The sequence below is a fragment of the Mytilus trossulus genome, chromosome 5, assembly GCF_036588685.1.
Source record: "Mytilus trossulus isolate FHL-02 chromosome 5, PNRI_Mtr1.1.1.hap1, whole genome shotgun sequence".
In the NCBI taxonomy this organism is placed as follows: Eukaryota; Metazoa; Mollusca; class Bivalvia; order Mytilida; family Mytilidae; genus Mytilus; species Mytilus trossulus.
In genome coordinates, this window is record NC_086377.1 from 10,700,063 (window position 1) to 10,726,994 (window position 26,932).

The window sequence follows — 26,932 nt, forward strand, 5'->3', positions numbered from 1 at the left end:
GCTCAAATTTTTTTATAGTGGACAATGATCATTTCATCTGAAATCAGGTCTTAAAATTATTGCACAGGTACAACGCCTAACAATGGAAAAAAAAAACTTTAACAAGGCGAAAAAGAAAGTCAAATAGTGAAGCCCGTAAACAATACTTTTTTAATCTGAGCATGCAAATTGAAGATTTATATATTTAACAATAATCACATTCGCAGATCAAAAACATATATTTTGAGAATCCCAGACACTATATTAGTTGACAGTTCTTCCACTAATTCCACGTGTTTTCCGGTTGAAGTAAACTCGTAGTAGCCCACAATGCATTGTAGCTCATTGAGTCGATTGGTCAGTTTTTCAAGGCCGTATTGGTCTTGTGTTTGGGAAATTACTATGCAAATATATTCTGAAGTGAAGAAATCTAGAGTTCTCGACCTGTTTAAGTGATTGCACTGTGATAATCCTGACCTTCACATTTTCCAAGACGATTTTGAATGGTGGAATCCGCCATTGTTTTTACCGGAAAACTTTATCACCTCAATGAAAACAACAATACAGGAAACTCCGAAAGTGACGAGTGTCATTATGTAAACAAATGATCCTCATAGAAACAAAGATGGCGGAATTACAATGGAAAACATTCTGGAAAATGTGAAGGTCATGATTATTACAGTGCGATCACTTAAAAGGTAGGTCAGAAGTGGTTTTTCGTTTCACGATTTATGAATGGAATGTGTAAAACTAAATCTCGAGTGAACGCGATTGATAGTTGAGATTATTTTTACCGATAACCGCTACGAATTGCAGCTGACGGCGACTAGACCTTTGGTCTTACTGTAAAATTGTTTACAGTTATTGTTTACAGTAGTTATTTTGAGATATTTTATAGCTTGTTATTCTGTGTGAGCCTCGGATCGGTATTGAATGCAGCACTTTGACCTATATATTTATTTATTTTTTTACTTTTTACATACTAGTATTGCACTGGTATTAAAGAGATAATCGTAACTGGAATTACGATTATCACAATATGGCGACGGCAAATATAGGTAAAATCTTTAGTCATTTTTCTCAAATGTAGCATGTTTTTTTCAATTATAGTTACTCAGCTGCAAGGGTTTTCTATACCATTACATCATACTTGAAGCGTAACTGTGCACTGGAATTGTCTAAGCGCTTTGAAAATGTCCGTTGAAAAATTCGGAATGATAATCGTAACTCGGAAAAAAGATGATCGTAATTATGGTATTAAAAAATGAAAAGATAATCGTAGCTGGATAGTGTTTTATTGATATTGAAACTAAAAACGTATATCTGATAGCATATGATGATATTATGGCGATGAATTAATTACGAAACGTTCCAACATCTTATGACATTTCTTTTTATGCATATATTATTAGTAGTTCTAATAAAAACAGCTACATACTAGTTATCACAAATTTGGAAGGGTGAATAATCTTCAAGAAATTTGGAAATGGGGAAAACATGAGCTATGTTAATATTCAGAAATTTCCAAGAACTATGAATGTAACAAAATGTGGGAATGAGTGAAGAGGCAATTTTAAAAGAAGGTTATGATATATGGCAATAATTGTCTGGCGAAACGCATGTGTCATCCTACATCAGATTTCTGATTAAAGGGGCTCGCGGGTTTAATATTTTTTTTTCTAATATTGCAGTGGATTTCGCTATATTTTTTTTCATAAATAAACTTTGCATATACTTAATAGAAAAATGAAATAAAACAATTTTAAATTTTTTTAGTTTATATACACCTTATTTGAAAACAATAATAAAAAATATAGGTTACCGATGACTTTAAAAAGATACTTCAATTTCTCAGAAAATAACTATTAACAACACCAAATTAATTTTGCAGTATAATAATATGACATCCTTAAAACATTTAATGCTATATAAGACTAGAGAGAGGTTGGGATGCTTTGTTATGAAGTTAAGCACATTTTAACGTGGAGTTCATTGGCAAACATGAATTTGTGTTCTTTTATAGTTTGGCCAAAAGCCCGAAAATCAAGAAATAAAATTGATGTGGCTTTAAATTTTCTGACAAGAAATACTTATTCAAAGAATGACTGCAACTTTGAGAAAAAAAAATAACGCATATTCCGCCATATTAGAAACAAACTAAATAAAAAATTCATAAATACTTGGTATATGAATGAAAAGTATACTGCATACATCATTGTACATATGCATGGAAGATATTGTAGAGAAAAATAATTGTTTGTGGACGGCTATATTAATTATTGAAATATAAGGAAAAGGGAAATATGAGCACTCGTATCTACCGAAATAAAAATCAACTGTTAAATCTAGAAGCCGATAAGGGCCATTCAAAAAAAATATTTTATGTCGTTATTACGACAAAGCATGTCGTAATTTCGACATAAAATGTCTTTATTACGACATCGCTTTGTTGTAATTTCGACATAACATGACGTTAAAACGACATCGCTATGTCGTAATAACGACATCACTATGTCGTTGTAACGACATCGCTTATGTCGTAATAACGACATCGCTATGTCGTAATAACGACATCGCTATATATAAAAGAATATGTATTATGATTGCCAAGAGACTAAATGACACAGATATTAACAACTATACGTCATCATAATGCCCCCAAGCATTAGAAAAAAACCCGCATAGTCAGCTATAAAAGAGGGAGGAAAGATACCAGAGGGAGAGTCCCTCAAATGCTGTGTTGCAGACCGTGTTATTATTCAATTATTAGCTCCCTTGGTAAAACTCCAAATTTCATATTTAATGCATTTTATTGTTAAATAATTTACATGAAGCTTAATAAGTATATATTTGTTAATTGCATAGCTTTTGCTATTTGAATTCATTGGTTAAAGATATTTATTTATATCGTAAAGTTTAATATTTGCATCGTCGCAAAATCTTTGGATACCTTCTTTGAACACCTTCAGTGAGAAACTTATATATTTAAAAACAAATAATTGAGGTCAATAAAGTAATTTTAGACAAAAGGCTATACCGACAGATTAGGTAGATAACACTATGTGAATGTGCGAGCCCAACCTGCCAGCTAAGCATTCCATCTCTCTGAAAATAAGCGCATACTACATGGCTTCTTGTTATAATGGTGAATTATAGTTTCAATTGCTCTAATGCTACTTTCAAACTTCGGGCACGATATTCCTACAACACGTTACACTTAAAATGCGACGTCGAAGAGGGTCTTTGACTTCGATTAATTTTTGCAAGTTTTATTCGGTTTTTTATATTGTTGGTTGATTCTGGTTCTGTTCGTTTTGTGATGTCATTTTATCAAAAAATTACCTCGAGTTGTGGAAATCGATATAATAATGTTTACCCTTTAAATTATTTCAACTTAAAATGCAGTACTGTCGCAAGTAATGTAGGAAGGAAAGATGGGACGGAAGTACATGTATATACGGTTTTCATATTTTTTTTTTATCATAGGATGTTTAACTTTCAAGTTGCATATCATCTGTCATTGTAAAATTTCTATATCTTAATTCATCCCCGATACAAATATATCTGACACTCTGCAAGTATATCGAACATGTTTACCCTTGGTTAAATTTGAATAGAATTGTATTTTCCCTGACACATAAGTTGTCGAATTACACCCCTTCAATTACTTGAACCTCGGTTTGAGAATTATTTCCCAAGTCATCTTCAGATATATACATTTTAAAATATAGTAATCTACTCCTGGGTTGTCCGCGAAAACGGCAAATAAAAATATAATCCCTTTTTTTTTAATTCGATGAAACGGTTTTCGTTGCTGTTTGGGATTCGTCTTTCAATTACCTCCATTTCATGCACAAGTTTATATTGACGAAAAGTTCAGGCTGCGCTAATACAGGAATTACTTTCATCACGAAATAGCAGAGTAGTAGTATAATAGGGATAAGAAAACAGTAGAGCAGGTAGAGCAGGTAAAGCAAAGTAAACATTGTGCTAGTGATGGTGGAATGTTTGGTCCACGTATCATACTTTTGACCAAAGTAAAGCAACATTGGTTGGTAACCAGGGTATGTTTGTCGTCCATTTTGTTTTTCCACGTTTCAAGGTAAAGCAACATTGGTGGGTAACCAGGGATATGTTTGTCGTCCATTTTGTTTTCCACGTTGTAAGGTAAAGCAACATTGGTTGGTAACCAGGGTACGTGTGTCACCCATGTTGTCCACATTGCAGAATTTTGTGTTGTTTTTTGCTTGTCTAAATTTTTATTTGCTTGGAGTTAACCAATATGTGAGAGAGATGGTTGTTAACAAGGGGTTGGCATCCATTTTCTTTCCACAGCACACAAACTAAAGAATCTTGAGAAGAGATAAAACAAAGATTGAAGAAAATAAATTATTTTTATTATCAAAAACTTATATACATTATGTATACATCACATTTGGTGTAGATAACCATTATTGCAAACACTGATTGAGTATTTTTAGTATAAAAAAAATAACAATATATGTATAGTATATAAAAACTTACATTAAAACCGATATTTGAGCATACAACCCTGAGTTTGTTTCTAATATATATAAAATTTTATAAAGCTTCTAAAACAAATGGTTTTTTGAACAAGAATGGATTTCTAAAAAGAGACATGTAAGGGATTACATATAGTAATATGATTAACTAGATGATCTTAGTTTTTAAAAAAATGACTACAATATAAAAATTAACTTGATGGAATGTGATAGAAGATAAATTATGTTATAAAATAAAAATATAACCCACATGGTTTCCATGTTTAAAATGAAATCATGCATGAAGCAAACATTAAAAGATGGAATGTTGCACTAAAGTAACAAAATATAGATAAAATATATACAGGTATCATGGTTTGATTAACAACCGTAAATGCTTATCTTTTCAATATAAGAATACACAGCACCAAAACTATAGTATAAGCACTACTCTCTTTATAAAACTTATCTTTATAGAGGAATCTGACAGAATGCATAGCACCAAAACTATAGTATAAGCACTACTCTCTTTATAAAACTTATCTTTATAGGGAAATCTGACAGAATGCATAGCACCATAAGAATACACAGCACCAAAACTATAGTATAAGCACTACTCTCTTTATAAAACTTGTCTTTATAGAGTATATTTTCCTCTCTTAAACTATCATGAATAAATTAAATATATATATATAACAACATGTTATCAGGAGTACAACTATCATGATTTGAAATATGAACTTTAATGATTATCACAATTATTTAGCACCAACTTTAAAACAATTAACATTTAATAAATTATCACAACTATATTGCTTAATAACAAGAAAAAGCAAAGACTATATACATGTTTTATATTACAGTATAAACATTTCATATACTACTAAGGTCTGTCTAATGTTCCCCATCAACCTCTATAGCATTTTTGATATTTTTAAGACCAAATAAACATTATCTTTTAATCTGATAGATCATATCAGATAATCCCTCTGATGTAAAGCTTCATAAATATTTTGATTTTCTTCCTTTAGAAGTTATTATACTGTGTAATTACTAAATATTTTTAATTACAACCAAGCCTCAAGCTACATAACTGTTGATAGATAAACATGTATAACAATCTTTAGATGTAGAGTATAGGAAATTGTCTTAATTGCAATTAAGTTTCAAAGCTGATTAACTGTTAATGGAGAACATCAGACAGATAAACATATATTACTTCAAATTTGAGTTAAACTTCTTCTTAACATAACAAAACAGACTTGTGTAAACATATACAAAACTTCTTGATATGTATAATATAAACAACACCCTTTGAAGTGACATCATTTCAAAAATCTGACTTATTCCCTATTTTCATCATAAAAAAAAAATTAAAAAGAGAAATTCAGCAAAAAATGTATCAATTTATCCATAATTTATATTCATGTCAAACACAGGATGTTGAGTCTTTCTTATGTATAGAAAATTATCACTCTCCTTTGTTTACACCTTCAATAATAAAAAAAAAGCCCCCCCCTCAATAAACTTCTAATAAGATAATATAGCATAGACATGCTAATATCTCCTTTGTCATTACAATGGATGCTTAGTCATATATAAATTAATCCTAATCTTCTCAGTTAAGTCTAATTGAATTAAATTTATCAACCCAACTTTATTTAATGTATCTTATCATAACCTAGAGAGAAGAATAAGTCCTTAAATATTTAGGAAAAATGTTATAATTTCATTCTAATAGTATTTAGAAAACTTTATGATGGATCATCGTGCTTCAATCAGTAACTTTCTTTCTCAATTGACTATCTCAACATATACCAGTAGTTGGAATTCATTTTCCCCATGTTATAAGCGTTCAATACAACCTGAGTTGTTTGAAGAAATAAAGAATTGGTAGACACTGCAGCTCCACTACCTCATAGCTTTCATCAACCACACTTCTGCATTTCCTTATATTAAGGTCATGCACTAAACTAAACAACAACAAACACTTAGCGGGCACCATTTTTGATTTTTCAGTTTTTTCTCTGTGAATCGTCTGCACATGTGCACATAATCAACCGTTTAATTAAAAATAAAAAGGCGGGAAATTATGATTGTGTCAAAAAGAAGAACAATACGAAAAAGAATAAATATGAAAGAATTGAGATGTTGCTATATGATCTTCAACAATAGTATAACTCGAAAAAAGGGGGAACGGAAACACATATAATAAGAAAATATTAGGTACGAGACAATGACGCTCATTAAAAAATTTCAGAAAAAAAATCGAACGTTTTGGGTTTTATTTTACAATGTAGCTGCTTTGGATAAAGATTTTAAGTTAAGAAACCCAAAAATAAAGCAGATGACATATTATCACAGTATAGTTTCTAGAGATTCATCAACACGTTGTTTTGTTGTTAAGCGCATTTTTGTTTGCGCACCACATAAACCATTTGGTATAGAGTTGTTATGTGAAACCTAAGAATGGGGTGGTTATCCCTCCATTAGTTCCACCCCATACTTCAAAGTGTAGCATTATTGGTTAAGATAATAGTAGCTAGAACAATGAAATAAGTATAAAAGTGCGTATTTTTCGTTTTCAAGTCAATACTTCTAACCTTTGTCTAGAAATATATTTACGATTAAGTGTTATAATGGCAGCCGAAAATGTGCAATTTAGTCAAATTAATACTTCTACTGGTAGGACGGAACACAAAACTCAATATCAGGAGAGGGAAAGTGCTTTCCTTTAAAAAGTCCGCTAGAGAAATCTTTTATTTAGACTTGATTGCATCAAATGGATATATGAAGCTGAAATTAGAAATGAACGAGCTGGATGATCTGTTTACACTGAGGGGGCACCTAGAGTCCCAAACGGCATACTTTCCACAGGTAAGACTATTTTCTTTCCTTTTGTTTTTACACGAGGTTCGCATGTAAGAGTTTTCTTTAAAAACCGAGGAAATTAAAGATTTTACCCTTTGAGGTGTTTTTTTTTTCTCTCTGTTTGTATGCGCTTACCTTAAACAACAGGAACGTTTTTAGTAGTGTCTACTACCGTTTATCTTTCTGTTTATCTATCTACCTCGCTTTTATTAGGGGAGATATTGGTGTTCACATTTGCCTTTCTTTTTAACTAATTTAATGCAACAATTGAATAACATAAAACGAAGATGTGGTATGATTGTTAATAGGATAACTCTTCACAAGAGACCAAATGATACAGAAATTGTCAACTTTTGATCACCTTGCGACCATCAACAATAAGCAAAACCCATACCTCATAGTCAGCTATAATAGCTTCAAAATGATGAATGTAAAACAAACATCTGAGAGAGAAAAAAGATAACAACCTAATTTATACACAAAAGAATGAGTGAAAAACAATATGTACACCATCAACACCTCTCGCAAGTATATAAAACTTTCTTCATAACATTTGAGTTTGAGTTTTATTTTATTTTTCTTGTTTTAGCCGCTCCCCCAGCCACAGGAGCAGGTTATTCTGAAAGAAAATGTAGTGCCGGTTTATACACCACCACCACCACCACCAGCAGCACCAGCACCACCAGCACCTTCCGTAAGTATACATTTATTAATGTAGAGTTTAAATATGTTCAAGAATCATGATTGATTGTTGGTTGTTTAACGTCCAGTGGCAAATATTTCATACATGTTCAGGGTGAGAACAAGTTAACAATACATACAATAGGTAAGTCTTGCAATAGAGGGTGGTGGTTTTTTTTTTGTTCTTCTCAAGAATCACCATGTATTCTTAACTTGATACAATGCAAACAAAACAATACTTGTTTTTTAAGTATAGAATTGAACTTGTAAACAACCTTTTTGTTCTTAAAAAAAAGATAAGCAACACTGAAAGTATTTCATTTCTCTCTGGTTTATTTATTTAAACATTTCATTTTTATTATTGCAGGCACCTCTAACATTGATATATGGAAACGAGGCCACTCCACTTCAAACAGACCCGATGTGGAATAAGGGAAGTACAATTCCGGTGAGGGTGGCCACCAAGAGGCGAGAAGAATCACTCCCGCAGTGGGTCAACAAGACTGCAAAGTATGAGCAGGTGTCTCCTGTGAAAAACAATCTGTACAATCTATCAGAGGAGGAGATGGGAGCATTTTTCCAGGCGATGTGATGTGACTAGTGAGGCGTTTAAAGGAATAACATTTTCAAAATTTCATTGGAGATGGGAGCATTTTTCCAGACGATACAAATACGATGTGGTGTGACTAGTGAGGCGTTTAAAGGAATAACATTTTCAAAATTCATTACGGACATAATACAAACAAACTGAGACGGTTAGTTTTTTAAGAATATTTAATAAATACTATCACTAATATGTGTCTATCTTATAATGTCCATAGGCATAGCTTTCAATTGGGTTCTTCCAGTAACGTTTATCATCAAAACTACACAGTCCTTTTTTCACAACGGTATCCATGAACAGTTCATGATTTTTACTTCTAATGCATGTCATTGAATTGGTGGTCGTAGTTTCTTCATTTAAACATTTCTTATACATTTCATGTCGGAGAGTCTGTTTTATTTCAGTTTTTGAAATGCCTTTCGCCACTTTTTTTTCCTTTTCGCATGTGATACCTTCTGTAGAGGTCTGGTTATACAAAAGGCTGTACATTTTAGGTCTCAAGCCAACGAATTCTTTTAAAGGAACACCTGAAAAGATGTTTTGAGACACATGAGAAAAAGCAAAATTGAACAGAAAATTCTAAAGAAAAAGTAAAATTTAACAGAAAATTCTAAAGAAAAAGTAAATTTTACAGAAAATTCTAAAGAAAAAGTAAAATTTAACAGAAAATTCTAAAGAAAAAGTAAAATTTAACAGAAAATTCTAAAGAAAAAGCAAAATTTAACAGAAAATTCTAAAGAAAAAGCAAAATTTGAAAGAAAATTCTAAAGAAAAAGTAAAATTTGAAAAAAAATTCTAAAGAAAAAGCAAAATTTAACAGAAAATTCTAAAGAAAAAGTAAAATTTAACAGAAAATTCTAAAGAAAAAGTAAAATTTGAAAGAAAATTCTAAAGAAAAAGTAAAATTTAACAGAAAATTCTAAAGAAAAAGTAAAATTTAACAGAAAATTCTAAAGAAAAAGTAAAATTTAACAGAAAATTCTAAAGAAAAAGTAAAATTAAACAGAAAATTCTGAAGGAAAAGCAAAATTGAACAAAACATTTTAATGAAAAAGCAAAATTGAACAAAACATTTTAATGGAAAAGCAAAATTGAATAAAACATTTTAATGAAAAAGCAAAATTTAACAGAAAATTCTAAAGAAAAAGCAAAATTTAACAGAAAATTCTAAAGAAAAAGCAAAATTTAACAGAAAATTCTAAAGAAAAAGTAAAATTTAACAGAAAATTCTAAAGAAAAAGTAAAATTTAACAGAAAATTCTAAAGAAAAAAAGTAAAATTTAACAGAAAATTCTAAAGAAAAAGTAAAATTTAACAGAAAATTCTAAAGAAAAAGTAAAATTTAACAGAAAATTCTAAAGAAAAAGTAAAATTTAACAGAAAATTCTAAAGAAAAAGTAAAATTTAACAGAAAATTCTAAAGAAAAAGCAAAATTGAACAGAAAATTCTAAAGAAAAAGTAAAATTTAACAGAAAATTCTAAAGAAAAAGTAAAATTTAACAGAAAATTCTAAAGAAAAAGTAAAATTTAACAGAAAATTCTAAAGAAAAAGTAAAATTTAACAGAAAATTCTAAAGAAAAAGCAAAATTGAACAGAAAATTTTAAAGAAAAAGTAAAATTTAACAGAAAATTCTAAAGAAAAAGTAAAATTTAACAGAAAATTCTAAAGAAAAAGCAAAATTGAACAAAACATTTTAATGAAAAAGCAAAATTGAACAAAACATTCTGAAGAAAAAGCAAAATTGAACAGAAAGTTTATGTTAAACTTTAGAGAGAGATGTTTGTTTGAAAGAACTCACCACCAAGCTCATCTTTAAATTTCCCAACGACTTTCTTATATTTGCTGGAAAAGAGATGTTTCGTTTTGTTGAATGAGCCGTAGTTGGAGGTATCGAATAGGTCTTTGATAGGTTTCATGTCTTCATATACATCATCAGTCAGAATCTCATAACACAACGAATCTAAAATGAATTCAGAAATGTTAGCACAATACCAAAGAGGAATCACTTCCTTTATTCTACTTATACAAAGGAGAAAACAATGAGAAATATTAGAAATTTAAAAGAAACAATGGCTTTTACTGTAACAAACAAACAAACAAACAAACAAAAATATCATACCTGTATCTGTAAACAGCAAGTTGATCTTGTCACCGTACTGAGGCTTCATCACCTTGTAATGAAATTCATACATCAGTCTCTTTGAAAGGTCTAAAATAGCTTGTCCGGCATAGATGGGTTTGTTGAGAGTTAGGTTGATCTGTTGGTTGTGTACTCCAACGAGGTCTTCATTGAAAATTTGACAGCATAGAAACGACTTTGAATAGATTTCTTTTAGGCTGGTGTGTAACAGTGTCTGGCAAATGCATGGAAAATTTACAGGCAAAAATGAACTTAAAGCTGATTAAATCAGGGGACAAACTAAAACAAGTTGGTCGCTAAACCGTCCTTTATTCGCTGCCAAATTTCTAAGGACTAAGTTTGAGTACATATCCAACAGATCAAGCTTACTCTCAACAAACCAATATATGCAGGACAAGTAATTTTAGACCTATCAAAGGTTTTGATATATGAATTCTACCACAAGGTCATGAAGCAAAAGTAGGGTGACAAGATCAGCTTGTTGTTTACTGACACAGGTGTGCGATATACATTTATTATATTTATACAATTATTCAGTAAAGTCGAAAAAGGGTTTCTCATAAATGCATCAACTTCAGAGAAAAGTTATTGACAAATCACAGAAAATCAAGCCTTCAAATTCATTTGTTGCTCAATATAAAAAAAACTTTGACTTGAGTGCTTTGAATTTGTTAAACTTACATATATCATCAAAATATTCTTGAAATTTCATAGTATTTGTTTTTCGTTCATTTTTGTATATAAATAAGGCCGTTAGTTTTCTCGTTTGAATTGTTTTACATTGTCATATCGGGACCTTGTATAGCTGACTATGCGGTATGGACTTCGTTCATTGTTGAAGGCCGTACGGTGACCAATAGTTGTTAATGTCTGTGTCGTTTTGGTCTCTTGTAGACAGTTGTCTCATTGGCAATCATACCACATCTTCTTTTTAATATGAAAACTATCAAAGATATACTTGACACTTCAACTTATGGCGCCTTCAACAAAACCAATATCTCTTTTCTAACAAATATAGGTAAGTCGTTAAAAAAAGTTAACATGTATACCAATCAATATGGAGAAATATGTGTCCTTTTCTGTTGGACAACTGAGGTTTTTAGACACATACCAGTGCATGAGTAGCTCTTTGGAAACGTTAATTGCTAATTTAGCGGCAGACGGTTCTAAAAATTTAAAACAATTTCAAAAAGCTTTCCCTAATGACGAACACGTTAAACTTTTGCTACAGAAAAACGAATACTGTGATGATTATGTAAATTGTTCTGAAAGATTTGAAGAGACAGCTCTCCCTCCAAAAGCGGCTTTTTATAATTCCTTAACCAAAGAAGCTATTTCTGATGAAAAGTATGAACACGCTCAAAAGGTCTGGAACACGCTCAAAATGAAAACCTTAGGGGATTTTCACAATTTGTATGTATTAACAGATACACTACTCTTAGCAGATGTTTTCGAACGATTCCGTGACATGACCCTTGAATATTACAAGTTGGATACTAGTCACTTTTTCACGAGTCCAGGTTTAGCATGGCAAGCAGCATTGAAAATGAGTGGTGTCTGCCTGGACTTAATTACTGATCCCCTCATGTACAACATGATAGAGCTTGGAACACGAGGTGGGGTCAGTATGGTTACCAAAAAATACAGTCGAGCTATTCATCAATATGTTGAGGACTTTAATGAATCAGATGTGAAAAAACACATCATGTATCTAGATGCTAACAATTTGTACGGTTGGGCAATGTCTCAACCATTGAATTAATTCCAACTCTGAAGAAAAAGACAAACTATGTGGTGCATTATCAAAATTTACAACTTTATACAGAACTTGGAATGAAAATAACTAAAATACATAGAGTATTAGGATTTCAACAAAAGGCATGGCTTAAAACCTACATAGAATTCAACACCAACATGAGAAAACAGGCAAACAACGACTTTGAGAAGGACTTTTTCAAACTGATGTGTAATAGGTATGTTCTTGTTGGTTTTTTTTATATATAGATTAGACCGTCGTTTGAATGGTTTTACACTTTTAAGGCTCTTTATAGCTTGTTGTTTAGTGTGAGCCAATGCTCCGTGTTGAAGGCCGTACATTGACCTATTATGGTTTACTTTTTTTTTTAATTGTTATTTGAATGGAGAGTTGTCTCATTGGCACTCACACCACATCTTCCTATATCTGTGTTATTTTTAAATGTGTAAGATTTTAAAGTGTTGTCAAGATCTCGAGTTTGCTTGTTGTCTCATTGTTGCATTACCCACATTGATTTAATTATGTTTTGTGGTTTTTGTGTCGGCTTCTATAGTACTTATCTAAAAGTATTCCTACTTTTTCAGTGTTTTTGGTAAATGTATGGAAAATTTGCGTGCTCGGATGAATCTAAGACTAATCAATTCAGCCTCGGAAGAAAAACTAAAAAAGTTAGTAGCTCAGCCGTCGTTTCTATGCTGTCAAATTTTCAATGAAGACCTCGTTGGAGTACACAACCAACAGATCAACCTAACTCTCAACAAACCCATCTATGCCGGACAAGCTATTTTAGACCTTTCAAAGAGACTGATGTATGAATTTCATTACAAGGTGATGAAGCCTCAGTACGGTGACAAGATCAACTTGCTGTTTACAGATACAGGTATGATATTTTTGTTTGTTTGTTTGTTTGTTTGTTACAGTAAAAGCCATTGTTTCTTTTAAATTTCTAATATTTCTCATTGTTTTCTCCTTTGTATAAGTAGAATAAAGGAAGTGATTCCTCTTTGGTATTGTGCTAACATTTCTGAATTCATTTTAGATTCGTTGTGTTATGAGATTCTGACTGATGATGTATATGAAGACATGAAACCTATCAAAGACCTATTCGATACCTCCAACTACGGCTCATTCAACAAAACGAAACATCTCTTTTCCAGCAAATATAAGAAAGTCGTTGGGAAATTTAAAGATGAGCTTGGTGGTGAGTTCTTTCAAACAAACATCTCTCTCTAAAGTTTAACATAAACTTTCTGTTCAATTTTGCTTTTTCTTCAGAATGTTTTGTTCAATTTTGCTTTTTCATTAAAATGTTTTGTTCAATTTTGCTTTTTCTTTAGAATTTTCTGTTAAATTTTACTTTTTCTTTAGAATTTTCTGTTAAATTTTACTTTTTCTTTAAAATTTTCTGTTCAATTTTGCTTTTTCTTTAGAATTTTCTGTTAAATTTTACTTTTTCTTTAGAATTTTCTGTTAAATTTTACTTTTTCTTTAGAATTTTCTGTTAAATTTTACTTTTTCTTTAGAATTTTCTGTTAAATTTTACTTTTTCTTTAGAATTTTCTGTTAAATTTTACTTTTTCTTTAGAATTTTCTGTTAAATTTTGCTTTTTCTTTAGAATTTTCTGTTAAATTTTGCTTTTTCTTTAGAATTTTCTGTTAAATTTTGCTTTTTCATTAAAATGTTTTATTCAATTTTGCTTTTCCATTAAAATGTTTTGTTCAATTTTGCTTTTTCATTAAAATGTTTTGTTCAATTTTGCTTTTCCTTTAGAATTTTCTGTTAAATTTTACTTTTTCTTTAGAATTTTCTGTTAAATTTTACTTTTTCTTTAGAATTTTCTGTTAAATTTTACTTTTTCTTTAGAATTTTCTGTTAAATTTTACTTTTTCTTTAGAATTTTCTTTCAAATTTTACTTTTTCTTTAGAATTTTCTGTTAAATTTTACTTTTTCTTTAGAATTTTCTTTCAAATTTTACTTTTTCTTTAGAATTTTCTTTCAAATTTTGCTTTTTCTTTAGAATTTTCTGTTAAATTTTGCTTTTTCTTTAGAATTTTCTGTTAAATTTTACTTTTTCTTTAGAATTTTCTGTAAAATTTACTTTTTCTTTAGAATTTTCTGTTAAATTTTACTTTTTCTTTAGAATTTTCTGTTCAATTTTGCTTTTTCTCATGTGTCTCAAAACATCTTTTCAGGTGTTCCTTTAAAAGAATTCGTTGGCTTGAGACCTAAAATGTACAGCCTTTTGTATAACCAGACCTCTACAGAAGGTATCACATGCGAAAAGGAAAAAAAAGTGGCGAAAGGCATTTCAAAAACTGAAATAAAACAGACTCTCCGACATGAAATGTATAAGAAATGTTTAAATGAAGAAACTACGACCACCAATTCAATGACATGCATTAGAAGTAAAAATCATGAACTGTTCATGGATACCGTTGTGAAAAAAGGACTGTGTAGTTTTGATGATAAACGTTACTGGAAGAACCCAATTGAAAGCTATGCCTATGGACATTATAAGATAGACACATATTAGTGATAGTATTTATTAAATATTCTTAAAAAACTAACCGTCTCAGTTTGTTTGTATTATGTCCGTAATGAATTTTGAAAATGTTATTCCTTTAAACGCCTCACTAGTCACACCACATCGTATTTGTATCGTCTGGAAAAATGCTCCCATCTCCAATGAAATTTTGAAAATGTTATTCCTTTAAACGCCTCACTAGTCACATCACATCGCCTGGAAAAATGCTCCCATCTCCTCCTCTGATAGATTGTACAGATTGTTTTTCACAGGAGACACCTGCTCATACTTTGCAGTCTTGTTGACCCACTGCGGGAGTGATTCTTCTCGCCTCTTGGTGGCCACCCTCACCGGAATTGTACTTCCCTTATTCCACATCGGGTCTGTTTGAAGTGGAGTGGCCTCGTTTCCATATATCAATGTTAGAGGTGCCTGCAATAATAAAAATGAAATGTTTAAATAAATAAACCAGAGAGAAATGAAATACTTTCAGTGTTGCTTATCTTTTTTTTTAAGAACAAAAAGGTTGTTTACAAGTTCAATTCTATACTTAAAAAACAAGTATTGTTTTGTTTGCATTGTATCAAGTTAAGAATACATGGTGATTCTTGAGAAGAACAAAAAAAAACCACCACCCTCTATTGCAAGACTTACCTATTGTATGTATTGTTAACTTGTTCTCACCCTGAACATGTATGAAATATTTGCCACTGGACGTTAAACAACCAACAATCAATCATGATTCTTGAACATATTTAAACTCTACATTAATAAATGTATACTTACGGAAGGTGCTGGTGGTGCTGGTGCTGCTGGTGGTGGTGGTGGTGGTGTATAAACCGGCACTACATTTTCTTTCAGAATAACCTGCTCCTGTGGCTGGGGGAGCGGCTAAAACAAGAAAAATAAAATAAAACTCAAACTCAAATGTTATGAAGAAAGTTTTATATACTTGCGAGAGGTGTTGATGGTGTACATATTGTTTTTCACTCATTCTTTTGTGTATAAATTAGGTTGTTATCTTTTTTCTCTCTCAGATGTTTGTTTTACATTCATCATTTTGAAGCTATTTATAGCTGACTATGAGGTATGGGTTTTGCTTATTGTTGATGGTCGCAAGGTGATCAAAAGTTGACAATTTCTGTATCATTTGGTCTCTTGTGAAGAGTTATCCTATTAACAATCATACCACATCTTCGTTTTATGTTATTCAATTGTTGCATTAAATTAGTTAAAAAGAAAGGCAAATGTGAACACCAATATCTCCCCTAATAAAAGCGAGGTAGATAGATAAACAGAAAGATAAACGGTAGTAGACACTACTTAAAACGTTCCTGTTGTTTCCGGTAAGCGCATACAAACAGAGAGAAAAAAAACACCTCAAAGGGTAAAATCTTTAATTTCCTCGGTTTTTAAAGAAAACTCTTACATGCGAACCTCGTGTAAAAACAAAAGGAAAGAAAATAGTCTTACCTGTGGAAAGTATGCCGTTTGGGACTCTAGGTGCCCCCTCAGTGTAAACAGATCATCCAGCTCGTTCATTTCTAATTTCAGCTTCATATATCCATTTGATGCAATCAAGTCTAAATAAAAGATTTCTCTAGCGGACTTTTTAAAGGAAAGCACTTTCCCTCTCCTGATATTGAGTTTTGTGTTCCGTCCTACCAGTAGAAGTATTAATTTGACTAAATTGCACATTTTCGGCTGCCATTATAACACTTAATCGTAAATATATTTCTAGACAAAGGTTAGAAGTATTGACTTGAAAACGAAAAATACGCACTTTTATACTTATTTCATTGTTCTAGCTACTATTATCTTAACCAATAATGCTACACTTTGAAGTATGGGGTGGAACTAATGGAGGGATAACCACCCCATTCTTAGGTTTCACATAACAACTCTATACCAAATTGTTTATGTGGTGCGCAAACAAAAATGCGCTTAACAACAAAACAACGTGTTGATGAATCTCTAGAAACTATACTGTGATAATATGTCATCTGCTTTATTTTTGGGTTTCTTAACTTAAAATCTTTATCCAAAGCAGCTACATTGTAAAATAAAACCCAAAACGTTCGATTTTTTTTCTGAAATTTTTTTATGAGCGTCATTGTCTCGTACCTAATATATTCTTATTATATGTGTTTCCGTTCCCCCTTTTTTCGAGTTATACTATTGTTGAAGATCATATAGCAACATCTCAATTCTTTCATATTTATTCTTTTTCGTATTGTTCTTCTTTTTGACACAATCATAATTTCCCGCCTTTTTATTTTTAATTAAACGGTTGATTATGTGCACATGTGCAGACGATTCACAGAGAAAAAAACTGAAAAATCAAAAATGGTGCCCGCTAAGTGTTTGTTGTTGTTTAGTTTAGTGCATGACCTTAATATAAGGAAATGCAGAAGTGTGGTTGATGAAAGCTATGAGGTAGTGGAGCTGCAGTGTCTACCAATTCTTTATTTCTTCAAACAACTCAGGTTGTATTGAACGCTTATAACATGGGGAAAATGAATTCCAACTACTGGTATATGTTGAGATAGTCAATTGAGAAAGAAAGTTACTGATTGAAGCACGATGATCCATCATAAAGTTTTCTAAATACTATTAGAATGAAATTATAACATTTTTCCTAAATATTTAAGGACTTATTCTTCTCTCTAGGTTATGATAAGATACATTAAATAAAGTTGGGTTGATAAATTTAATTCAATTAGACTTAACTGAGAAGATTAGGATTAATTTATATATGACTAAGCATCCATTGTAATGACAAAGGAGATATTAGCATGTCTATGCTATATTATCTTATTAGAAGTTTATTGAGGGGGGGGGGGGCTTTTTTTTTATTATTGAAGGTGTAAACAAAGGAGAGTGATAATTTTCTATACATAAGAAAGACTCAACATCCTGTGTTTGACATGAATATAAATTATGGATAAATTGATACATTTTTTGCTGAATTTCTCTTTTTAATTTTTTTTTTATGATGAAAATAGGGAATAAGTCAGATTTTTGAAATGATGTCACTTCAAAGGGTGTTGTTTATATTATACATATCAAGAAGTTTTGTATATGTTTACACAAGTCTGTTTTGTTATGTTAAGAAGAAGTTTAACTCAAATTTGAAGTAATATATGTTTATCTGTCTGATGTTCTCCATTAACAGTTAATCAGCTTTGAAACTTAATTGCAATTAAGACAATTTCCTATACTCTACATCTAAAGATTGTTATACATGTTTATCTATCAACAGTTATTTAGCTTGAGGCTTGGTTGTAATTAAAAATATTTAGTAATTACACAGTATAATAACTTCTAAAGGAAGAAAATCAAAATATTTATGAAGCTTTACATCAGAGGGATTATCTGATATGATCTATCAGATTAAAAGATAATATTTATTTGGTCTTAAAAATATCAAAAATGCTATAGAGGTTGATGGGGAACATTAGACAGACCTTAGTAGTATATGAAATGTTTATACTGTAATATAAAACATGTATATAGTCTTTGCTTTTTCTTGTTATTAAGCAATATAGTTGTGATAATTTATTAAATGTTAATTGTTTTAAAGTTGGTGCTAAATAATTGTGATAATCATTAAAGTTCATATTTCAAATCATGATAGTTGTACTCCTGATAACATGTTGTTATATATATATATTTAATTTATTCATGATAGTTTAAGAGAGGAAAATATACTCTATAAAGACAAGTTTTATAAAGAGAGTAGTGCTTATACTATAGTTTTGGTGCTGTGTATTCTTATGGTGCTATGCATTCTGTCAGATTTCCCTATAAAGATAAGTTTTATAAAGAGAGTAGTGCTTATACTATAGTTTTGGTGCTATGCATTCTGTCAGATTCCTCTATAAAGATAAGTTTTATAAAGAGAGTAGTGCTTATACTATAGTTTTGGTGCTGTGTATTCTTATATTGAAAAGATAAGCATTTACGGTTGTTAATCAAACCATGATACCTGTATATATTTTATCTATATTTTGTTACTTTAGTGCAACATTCCATCTTTTAATGTTTGCTTCATGCATGATTTCATTTTAAACATGGAAACCATGTGGGTTATATTTTTATTTTATAACATAATTTATCTTCTATCACATTCCATCAAGTTAATTTTTATATTGTAGTCATTTTTTAAAAACTAAGATCATCTAGTTAATCATATTACTATATGTAATCCCTTACATGTCTCTTTTTAGAAATCCATTCTTGTTCAAAAAACCATTTGTTTTAGAAGCTTTATAAAATTTTATATATATTAGAAACAAACTCAGGGTTGTATGCTCAAATATTGGTTTTAATGTAAGTTTTTATATACTATACATATATTGTTATTTTTTTTATACTAAAAATACTCAATCAGTGTTTGCAATAATGGTTATCTACACCAAATGTGATGTATACATAATGTATATAAGTTTTTGATAATAAAAATAATTTATTTTCTTCAATCTTTGTTTTATCTCTTCTCAAGATTCTTTAGTTTGTGTGCTTTGGAAAGAAAATGGATGCCAACCCCTTGTTAACAACCATCTCTCTCACATATTGGTTAACTCCAAGCAAATAAAAATTTAGACAAGCAAAAAACAACACAAAATTCTGCAATGTGGACAACATGGGTGACACACGTACCCTGGTTACCAACCAATGTTGCTTTACCTTACAACGTGGAAAACAAAATGGACGACAAACATATCCCTGGTTACCCACCAATGTTGCTTTACCTTGAAACGTGGAAAAACAAAATGGACGACAAACATACCCTGGTTACCAACCAATGTTGCTTTACCTTGGTCAAAAGTATGATACGTGGACCAAACATTCCACCATCACTAGCACAATGTTTACTTTGCTCTACCTGCTCTACCTGCTCTACTGTTTTCTTATCCCTATTATACTACTACTTAGAAGGACAAATCGCGAAGTAAAACATTCCGTGAACTGGTATTAAGTGTTTTGATATTGGTGATTGCACCTCACTGAAGTGACGACTTTAAATGATCTATTTCGGAGTACTTCCATAACATAAATTTCATTTTTTTTTTATAAAATGGGATTGTTCCCCCATTTCCAAATTCTTTTAAATAAAGCGTTAAATGCTATACAATTAATAAAAATTGCCAAATTTGAACTGTGTCGAACCCCGGGTAGAGTCTTTAGCAACATGCACTATTTTTTTTCCGGCATCAATTATTAACATCTTTCTCTAAATTTCATAACACGATTTGTTTTAATTATCATAAACATTTAATTGAAACTTTAGCACATTTAACGTCGGAAATTAGCGTCTTTAGGATTTTAGACGTTTGCAGACGTTTTGAAAAATTGGCTACCGTTTTGTAATGTATTGAAGCATTTTATTCCTTTAAGACTGTGTAGAGACGATTTTATTGTATCAGCAATATTTGAACTCACATGAGGCAAATATTTGTACTTTTGTGAGATATTATTATTGTCTTACTATTTTTATTCATTTTCTACTATAATATGCAGTCGAGTCAAATGAAATTTGGTAAAATAACGGCTTTAACGCCACAAAGAACCGACACATGTCGTTGTGAATGTTCCTGTCAAGAATCAAGAAGATCAGAGAATAAGAAATAGGATCACTATACATAAGAGTTAAAACAGTTTTTCATAAATGTAACGTTGGATGGGGACATCCGTTTTTTTCACATAGCTTTCTTTTTTTAATCCTCAAATATACTAGATATTACTTAAGAGATGATCAAGAGCTGTAAAAACATAATTCAAAACATATATTGAATTTGTTTTAATATTGGTTCGTGTTTTCTAACATTTTTATTTTGGTTTGCGGATGAAATTTCGAAGATTCTGTTTTAAATTCTATGGGTTGTAGGAACATAACGCGTGCCCAACGTTTGAAAGTAGAATTAGAGCTATCAATACTTCAATACACCCTTATACAAAGAAGCCATGTAGTTTGCGCTTATTTAAAGGGAGATGGAAAGCTTGGCTTGACTTCAATGTACAGTTTCATTCTTCCAACATGTGTGACTGTATAGATATTGTACGACCGGTAACTTGTTAATCTAAACAACTTTGTCAAATTGTACAGCTCTAGCGCTATGGCCCATGTTAATCTAAAGTGGTACCTATAACATATATAAGTTTCTCACTGAAGGTAACCAAAGATTTTGCGACGATGCAAATATTAAACTTTACAATAAAAATAAATATCTTTAACCAATGAATTCAAATAGAAAAAGCTATGCAATTAACAAATATATACTTATTAAGCTTCATGTAATTTATTTAACAATAGAATACATTAAATATGAATTTTGGAGTTTTACCAAGGGAGCTAATAATTGAATAATAACACTGTCTGCCACACTGCATTTCGGGGACTCTCCCTCTGGTAGCTTTCTTCCCTCTTTTATAGCTGACCATGCGGGGGCTTTTATAATTATCGGGGACATTATGATGACGTATAATTGTGAATTTCTTTGTCATTTAGTCTCTTGCCAATCATAATACATATTCTTTTAAATATAGCGATGTCGTTATTACGGCATAGCTATGTCGTTAAAACGACATAGTGATGTCGTCATTACGACATGATATGTCGAAATTACGACATAGCGATGTCGTTATAACGACATGTTATGTCGAAATTACGACATGCTTCCGTAAGATATAGAGAAACTATATCAAAATAAAAAAGGCTCGGCAGAATAAAATGTACAAATAAGTTGGTAAGGAGGATTTATCTGTTGATTCCTGACAGGACTTATTGTTGTTTACCAATTATTTGTTCTTTTCCCTCTTTTTAGCTCACCTGGCCCAAAGGGCCAAGTGAGATTTTCTCATCACTTGGCGTCCGTTGTCCGTCGTCGTTGTCGTCGTCAACTTTTACAAAAATCTTCTCCAACCAAAACTACTGGGCCAAATTAAATCAAACTTGAACACAATCATCATTGGGGTATCTAGTTTGAGAAATGTGTGGCGTGACCCGTCAAACCAACCAAGATGGCCGCCATGGCTAAAAATATATGGGTAAAATGCAGTTTTTGGCTTATAACTCAAAAACCAAAGCATTTATAGCAAACCTGATGGAGAACAATTGTTTATCAGGTCAAAATCTATTTGCCCTGAAATTTTCAGATGAATCAGACAACCCGTTGTTGGGTTTCTGCCCCTGAATTGGTAAATTTAGGTAAATTTTGATGTTTTTGGTTATTATCTTTAATATTATTATAGATAGAGATAAACTGTAAACAGCAATAATGTTCAGCAAAGTAAGATCTACAAATAAGTCAACATAACCAAAATGGTCAGTTGACCCCTTTAGGAGTTATTGCCCTTTATAGTCAATTTTAACAATTTTCATGAAATTTGTAAATTTTAACTAACATTTTCCACTGAAACTACTGGGCCAAGTTCAATATAGATAGAAATAATTGTAAGCAGCAAAAATTTTCAGTAAAGTAAGATGTACAAACAATTTACCATCAGAAAAACATAATTTTGTCATGAATCCATCTGCGTCCTTTGTTTTATATTCACATACACCAAGGTGAGCGACACAGGCTCTTTAGAGCCTCTAGTTCTATATATTCCCGTTTGAATGGTTTTACGGTAGTCATTTTTGGGGTCCTTTATAGCTTGCTGTTCAGTGAGAGCCAAGGCTCCGTGTTGAAGACCGTACTTTGACCTACAATGTTTTAATTTTATAAATTGTGACTCTGAGGGAGAGTTGTCTGATTTGCACTGTGACATCTTCTTATATCTTATTCTATATGCATTTGAAATTCAAGAATAATTCATTTATTGACTTAGTCACTATTTCATTATTGATTGAACTTCTTATACAACTTGTATGTTTACCTACATTTCTAGGGGAAGGTTAATTTGCTCCCGGTGAACATGTTCGACACCATTCTGTATGATCATGGGCCTAGTCATCAGACTGTACTTGTGTTTTTTGTTGTTGTATATATTTCTATCATTTAGTTAATTGTGGGTATATAAATCAACTTAATGGTTAAAATTGTTTTCAATGTCGGGACCTAGTTTTCATAGCTAACAATGCGGTATTGGTTTTGTTCATTGGTAAAGGCTCTACGATGAGCTATAGCTATTCAAACTACATGTATAACAATCTAAGTCAACTAGTATGAGAGTTGAACGCACCTGCCATCGACTCCAATCTTAATTGACCAGGATCGCAAGTTTGAAATCTCACTCACTATCATACTTTGTTTCAAATAATAATAAAGATTTGAAATAATGTTAAATATAAGAATGATATTCAATAATTTTCATGTTCATTTGACGACTAACACACAGGGATAATCCTATATATAATAGTTGTAGTATATAGGGCAGTTGTTAACAACTAGTATATACTATATATAGCTAGTGCAATAAAGAATTTGTTGCTGTTAAAAATAAAAATGAAAAATATGGAAAAAACAATAATTTTGTACGTATATTTATGGCGTGTATACAGTTGAAGTTTTTATGATCAAATCATATATCAGGTTTCCGCGGAAGCATTAGGTAAGTATATTATTATTTGGACTGTTTTTTTTTTCATGTAGAATACTTGTAAGTATGTACGTATATATACAGATTTGTAGTTCACGTATTGGTGTACGTATATAAACAAGTATGGTAAATACATTTGAGAATAGAAATGGGGAATGTCTCAAAGAGACAACAACCCGACAACAGAGCAGATAACAGCCGATGTATTGATGTACGCAAACAAAGATTGATATAAAAACATACGTCAATGACATCAACATATATTAACACACATGACACATGGTAATTACGAAAATACATGACAAATTGAAATACGTAAAGCTATGACACATTGGAAATATACAGAAATACTTAAAGCATCTGGACGTGTTCAACATCTAAAAATGTCTACCATGTGACAATATTTCAATATTTCAAGTTTTAAGTCGTTCGAGTAGACAAGTGTCTATACCACATGTCAAAGTCTTTAAAACCGCTCTCAAATTGTTTTAAACTGTTAAATCAATATAACTTTTTCATAAGTATGTACGCACAAACTTAACAATTTAAGAATACAACTACATAATTCGAATTGAAATAACTTTGGTTTAACCGTATTGTTTGCATCTAACTTATAAAATAGTGATAAAATATAAACGGTCATGAATGAAGATTTGAATTCGGGTGTTTATATATATAACGCCACTTTTAAGCACCGCATTTAGGATATATCGTGGCGGCCAGTTTCTATTGGTGGAGGAAGTCAGAGTTACCGGAGAAAACAATGACCTTCGATAAGAAATCTAACAATCCTGGTCAATAAGATTGGAATCGAGTGCTCGCGCCCGAGCGGGGCTCGAACTGATAACATCAGTGTTGACTGGCTAGTGATTACAGTAGTAACTTCTTAGACCACTAGGCCATCGATGTCATTGCCAAACAGTCCATGACTGAAGTAAAAAAAATAGACGCATTTTATTAAAATTTCCGACATTTGCAAGATAAATCAATGTATATCAAATATACTTATAAATATAAGGCATGTAGCAAACCCGTCGAATACAATCTACTATACGCGATTGAGAAAAAATCCAGACATGGTCTAATTGAATTAATGTATATTTTAATATAATTATATTTATAGGTCGCCAACAGAATGTGTGTAGGTTGCCAGCAAGTTCCGGTCCTTGTTATGCATACTTGGAAAAATATCTCTTTAACACGAGATCTGGGAAATGTGAAACGTTTGTTTATGGTGGTTGCCTAGGAAACGCCAATAACTTTGAAACTTTAATGAAAGAAAATGTATAGGTATGTGCCATGTGTTTTATTTCACGAGATATCCAATGCTACGCTGTATTTTTATGCACATGTCTGTTGTTCAGTGGTTTGTTTTTTTAAATTATATTATACTTTTGTTTTCCTGTTTGAATTGTTTTTTGCTTGTCATTTTGGGGCCTTTTATAGATTGCTGTTCAATAAAAACAAAGACTACGTTGTTTTGAAGACCGTCCTTTGACCCGTAATTTTTGACTTTATGTATACACTGTGACTTGTATGGCGAGTTGTCTCATTGGCACACATATAAATAGATAAACAGTACATAGTCTATAATATGTATAGGTATATATAATTTATTATTACCATTGCATCAGTTATTGAATTCTAAATATAACAGTAACTAAGAGGAAGGTTCGGCGCTAACTAGTTCAACATCGCTACATTCTGTATGTGCCTGTCCCAAGCCAGGAGTCTGTTTTGTCAGGGTTGTCGTTTGGTACTGTGTAACCCAGTGGCGGATTTACCGGGGGGCACAAGGGGCACGTGCCCCCCCCCCCCCCCCCCCCCAGTTCAGGTCACCAAAAAAAATTCTAACATGATTTTATTACTACTGAAACTTCTTATCTGGTGCGGAAATTGTCACAGCTTGATTTTACTTCTTAAACTGGCCGTTAATTAATACCAGCGTCCACATGCGTGATTTATGACAACTTATCGGCGGGTGTGTTAATATCGACACCCGTGTGTAATGTCTCTATGCAAAAGCTTTTATGTAAAATACATTTACATGTTGATTGGAATAGTACACATTTGAATTGGTTTATAATTAAATACAATACCGATTAAGATCGATGATAATGTGAAACTTCTGATCTGTGTTTTGGAGAATAGGTATAAATAATAATTATATTTTTAATGTCGATAAAGCTGGTATTCTTCATTCCAAAATACAGTATTCAAAATAACATTTCCCGTGAATGTACGGTTTTTTTTTCTTTCAAAACTGTCTTTTTGTGAATTTATTCAGCAACTAATTAAACTATTTTTTTTGGGACAACTTTCAAGATATGTTTTTTAATCGGAATGTCATCATTTTCAAGGGAAATCAACAATTTGCTCCCCTTTCCCCCGGTCCAGGAAAAATGAATTGACATTTCCTAATGAATAATTATTGATAACCTGAATGCTATTTGATTTTTGTTAAAATTTACGTTGTAACAGAATTTCTCTAAAAGCCTAAGCATGCAGTTGTTTTTACTTTTCTTGTTTCAATAAACATGTATTGTACATGTATGAGGCTATGCAAAAGGTCACCATCTATAAGGATATGAAGGTGTTTTACAGATATTAGAATAATGTGCAAAAAGGTAAGTATGGAAGCGAGGCAAAAAAAATTAATAGAAATAGAGGTGATGAAATATAAAGAAAACATTCACATTGTTTATGCAGTGTGCCTGTCCCAAGTCAGGAGCCTGTAATTCAGTGGTTGTCGTTTGTTTATGTGTTTCATATTTGTTTTTTTCTTTCATTTTTTTACATGAATAAGGCCGAAAGTTTTTTCTCGTTTGAATTGTTTTACATTGTTTTATCGGGGCCTTTTATAGCCGACTATGTGGTATGGACTTTGCTCATTGTTGAAGGCTGTACGGTGACATGTAGTTGTTAATGTCTGTGTCATTTTGGTCTTTTGTGGATAGATGTCTCATTGGCAACCATACCACATCTTCTTTTTAATATTGATTGTTGCATGGTTGTTAAACGTCCAGTAACAAATATTTGATGCATGTTTAGGTTATATAATACAGATAAATTGACAGGAATATAAAGTGAAAAATAAAATAAATGTGTAGAAATATAAAAACGATGACCTGACCCCCCCCCCCCCAACAAAACAGCCAAACAAACAAAAAACAAACAAACAAAAATAACAAAAATAACACCCTCTCACACTTGCATATATTTAAAAAACATTCATTAATTTAATTGTACATACATGTATTAGGCTGTTAGATAAGACAAGATAAGAAATTTTATTTCAAGTCGGGTTACATTAAATACAAACATAA

General features: G+C 31.3%; 4 protein-coding genes across 6 annotated transcripts; 2 read left to right on the forward strand and 2 right to left on the reverse strand.

Annotated features, from left to right (window-relative positions):
• Positions 1-7,039: 7,039 nt before the first annotated feature.
• On the forward strand, positions 7,040-9,176 carry LOC134719406 (uncharacterized). Of its 2 annotated transcripts, XM_063582404.1 has the most exons (3): positions 7,040-7,358; positions 7,942-8,046; positions 8,401-9,176. In XM_063582404.1, exons 1-3 carry the CDS (start codon positions 7,134-7,136, stop codon positions 8,623-8,625), a joined length of 555 nt encoding a protein of 184 aa, XP_063438474.1. In that variant the 5' UTR covers positions 7,040-7,133; the 3' UTR covers positions 8,626-9,176. The 2 variants fall into 2 exon arrangements, with proteins under 2 accessions (XP_063438474.1, XP_063438475.1); XM_063582405.1 differs by lacking the exon at positions 7,942-8,046 and having other exon boundaries at positions 7,043-7,358.
• On the reverse strand, positions 8,824-10,917 carry LOC134719405 (uncharacterized). Its single transcript, XM_063582403.1, has 3 exons — positions 10,760-10,917; positions 10,439-10,600; positions 8,824-9,164 (listed from the first exon to the last, which is right to left on the reverse strand). The coding sequence occupies exons 1-3, from the start codon at positions 10,830-10,832 to the stop codon at positions 8,824-8,826; spliced, it is 576 nt and encodes a 191-aa protein (XP_063438473.1). The 5' UTR covers positions 10,833-10,917.
• Positions 10,918-13,117: 2,200 nt separating this feature from the next.
• Positions 13,118-15,071, forward strand: LOC134719407 (uncharacterized). The gene is made up of 3 exons (XM_063582406.1): positions 13,118-13,416; positions 13,576-13,737; positions 14,731-15,071. The coding sequence occupies exons 1-3, from the start codon at positions 13,137-13,139 to the stop codon at positions 15,069-15,071; spliced, it is 783 nt and encodes a 260-aa protein (XP_063438476.1). The 5' UTR covers positions 13,118-13,136.
• A 182-nt stretch (positions 15,072-15,253) lies between these two features.
• LOC134719409 (uncharacterized) lies at positions 15,254-17,344 on the reverse strand. 2 transcript variants are annotated; one of them, XM_063582407.1, is made up of 3 exons: positions 16,536-17,344; positions 15,849-15,953; positions 15,270-15,494 (listed from the first exon to the last, which is right to left on the reverse strand). In XM_063582407.1, the coding sequence occupies exons 1-3, from the start codon at positions 16,758-16,760 to the stop codon at positions 15,270-15,272; spliced, it is 555 nt and encodes a 184-aa protein (XP_063438477.1). In that variant the 5' UTR covers positions 16,761-17,344. The 2 variants fall into 2 exon arrangements, with proteins under 2 accessions (XP_063438478.1, XP_063438477.1); XM_063582408.1 differs by lacking the exon at positions 15,849-15,953 and having other exon boundaries at positions 15,254-15,494.
• Positions 17,345-26,932: the final 9,588 nt, after the last annotated feature.

Bases quoted from the DNA above. Each gene is read 5' to 3' on its own strand.
- LOC134719409 (XM_063582407.1), bottom strand. From the start codon at position 16,760: ATGTGCAATTTAGTCAAATTAATACTTCTACTGGTAGGACGGAACACA. The intron at 15,954-16,535 runs GTAAGACTATTT...TTCTTGTTTTAG, and splicing joins AAACGGCATACTTTCCACAG to CCGCTCCCCCAGCCACAGGA. The intron at 15,495-15,848 runs GTAAGTATACAT...TTATTATTGCAG, and splicing joins CAGCACCACCAGCACCTTCC to GCACCTCTAACATTGATATA.
- LOC134719407 (XM_063582406.1), top strand. From the start codon at position 13,137: ATGGAAAATTTGCGTGCTCGGATGAATCTAAGACTAATCAATTCAGCC. The intron at 13,417-13,575 runs GTATGATATTTT...AATTCATTTTAG, and splicing joins CTTGCTGTTTACAGATACAG to ATTCGTTGTGTTATGAGATT. The intron at 13,738-14,730 runs GTGAGTTCTTTC...ACATCTTTTCAG, and splicing joins ATTTAAAGATGAGCTTGGTG to GTGTTCCTTTAAAAGAATTC.
- LOC134719405 (XM_063582403.1), bottom strand. From the start codon at position 10,832: ATGTATGAATTTCATTACAAGGTGATGAAGCCTCAGTACGGTGACAAG. The intron at 10,601-10,759 runs GTATGATATTTT...AATTCATTTTAG, and splicing joins CTTGCTGTTTACAGATACAG to ATTCGTTGTGTTATGAGATT. The intron at 9,165-10,438 runs GTGAGTTCTTTC...ACATCTTTTCAG, and splicing joins ATTTAAAGATGAGCTTGGTG to GTGTTCCTTTAAAAGAATTC.
- LOC134719406 (XM_063582404.1), top strand. From the start codon at position 7,134: ATGTGCAATTTAGTCAAATTAATACTTCTACTGGTAGGACGGAACACA. The intron at 7,359-7,941 runs GTAAGACTATTT...TTCTTGTTTTAG, and splicing joins AAACGGCATACTTTCCACAG to CCGCTCCCCCAGCCACAGGA. The intron at 8,047-8,400 runs GTAAGTATACAT...TTATTATTGCAG, and splicing joins CAGCACCACCAGCACCTTCC to GCACCTCTAACATTGATATA.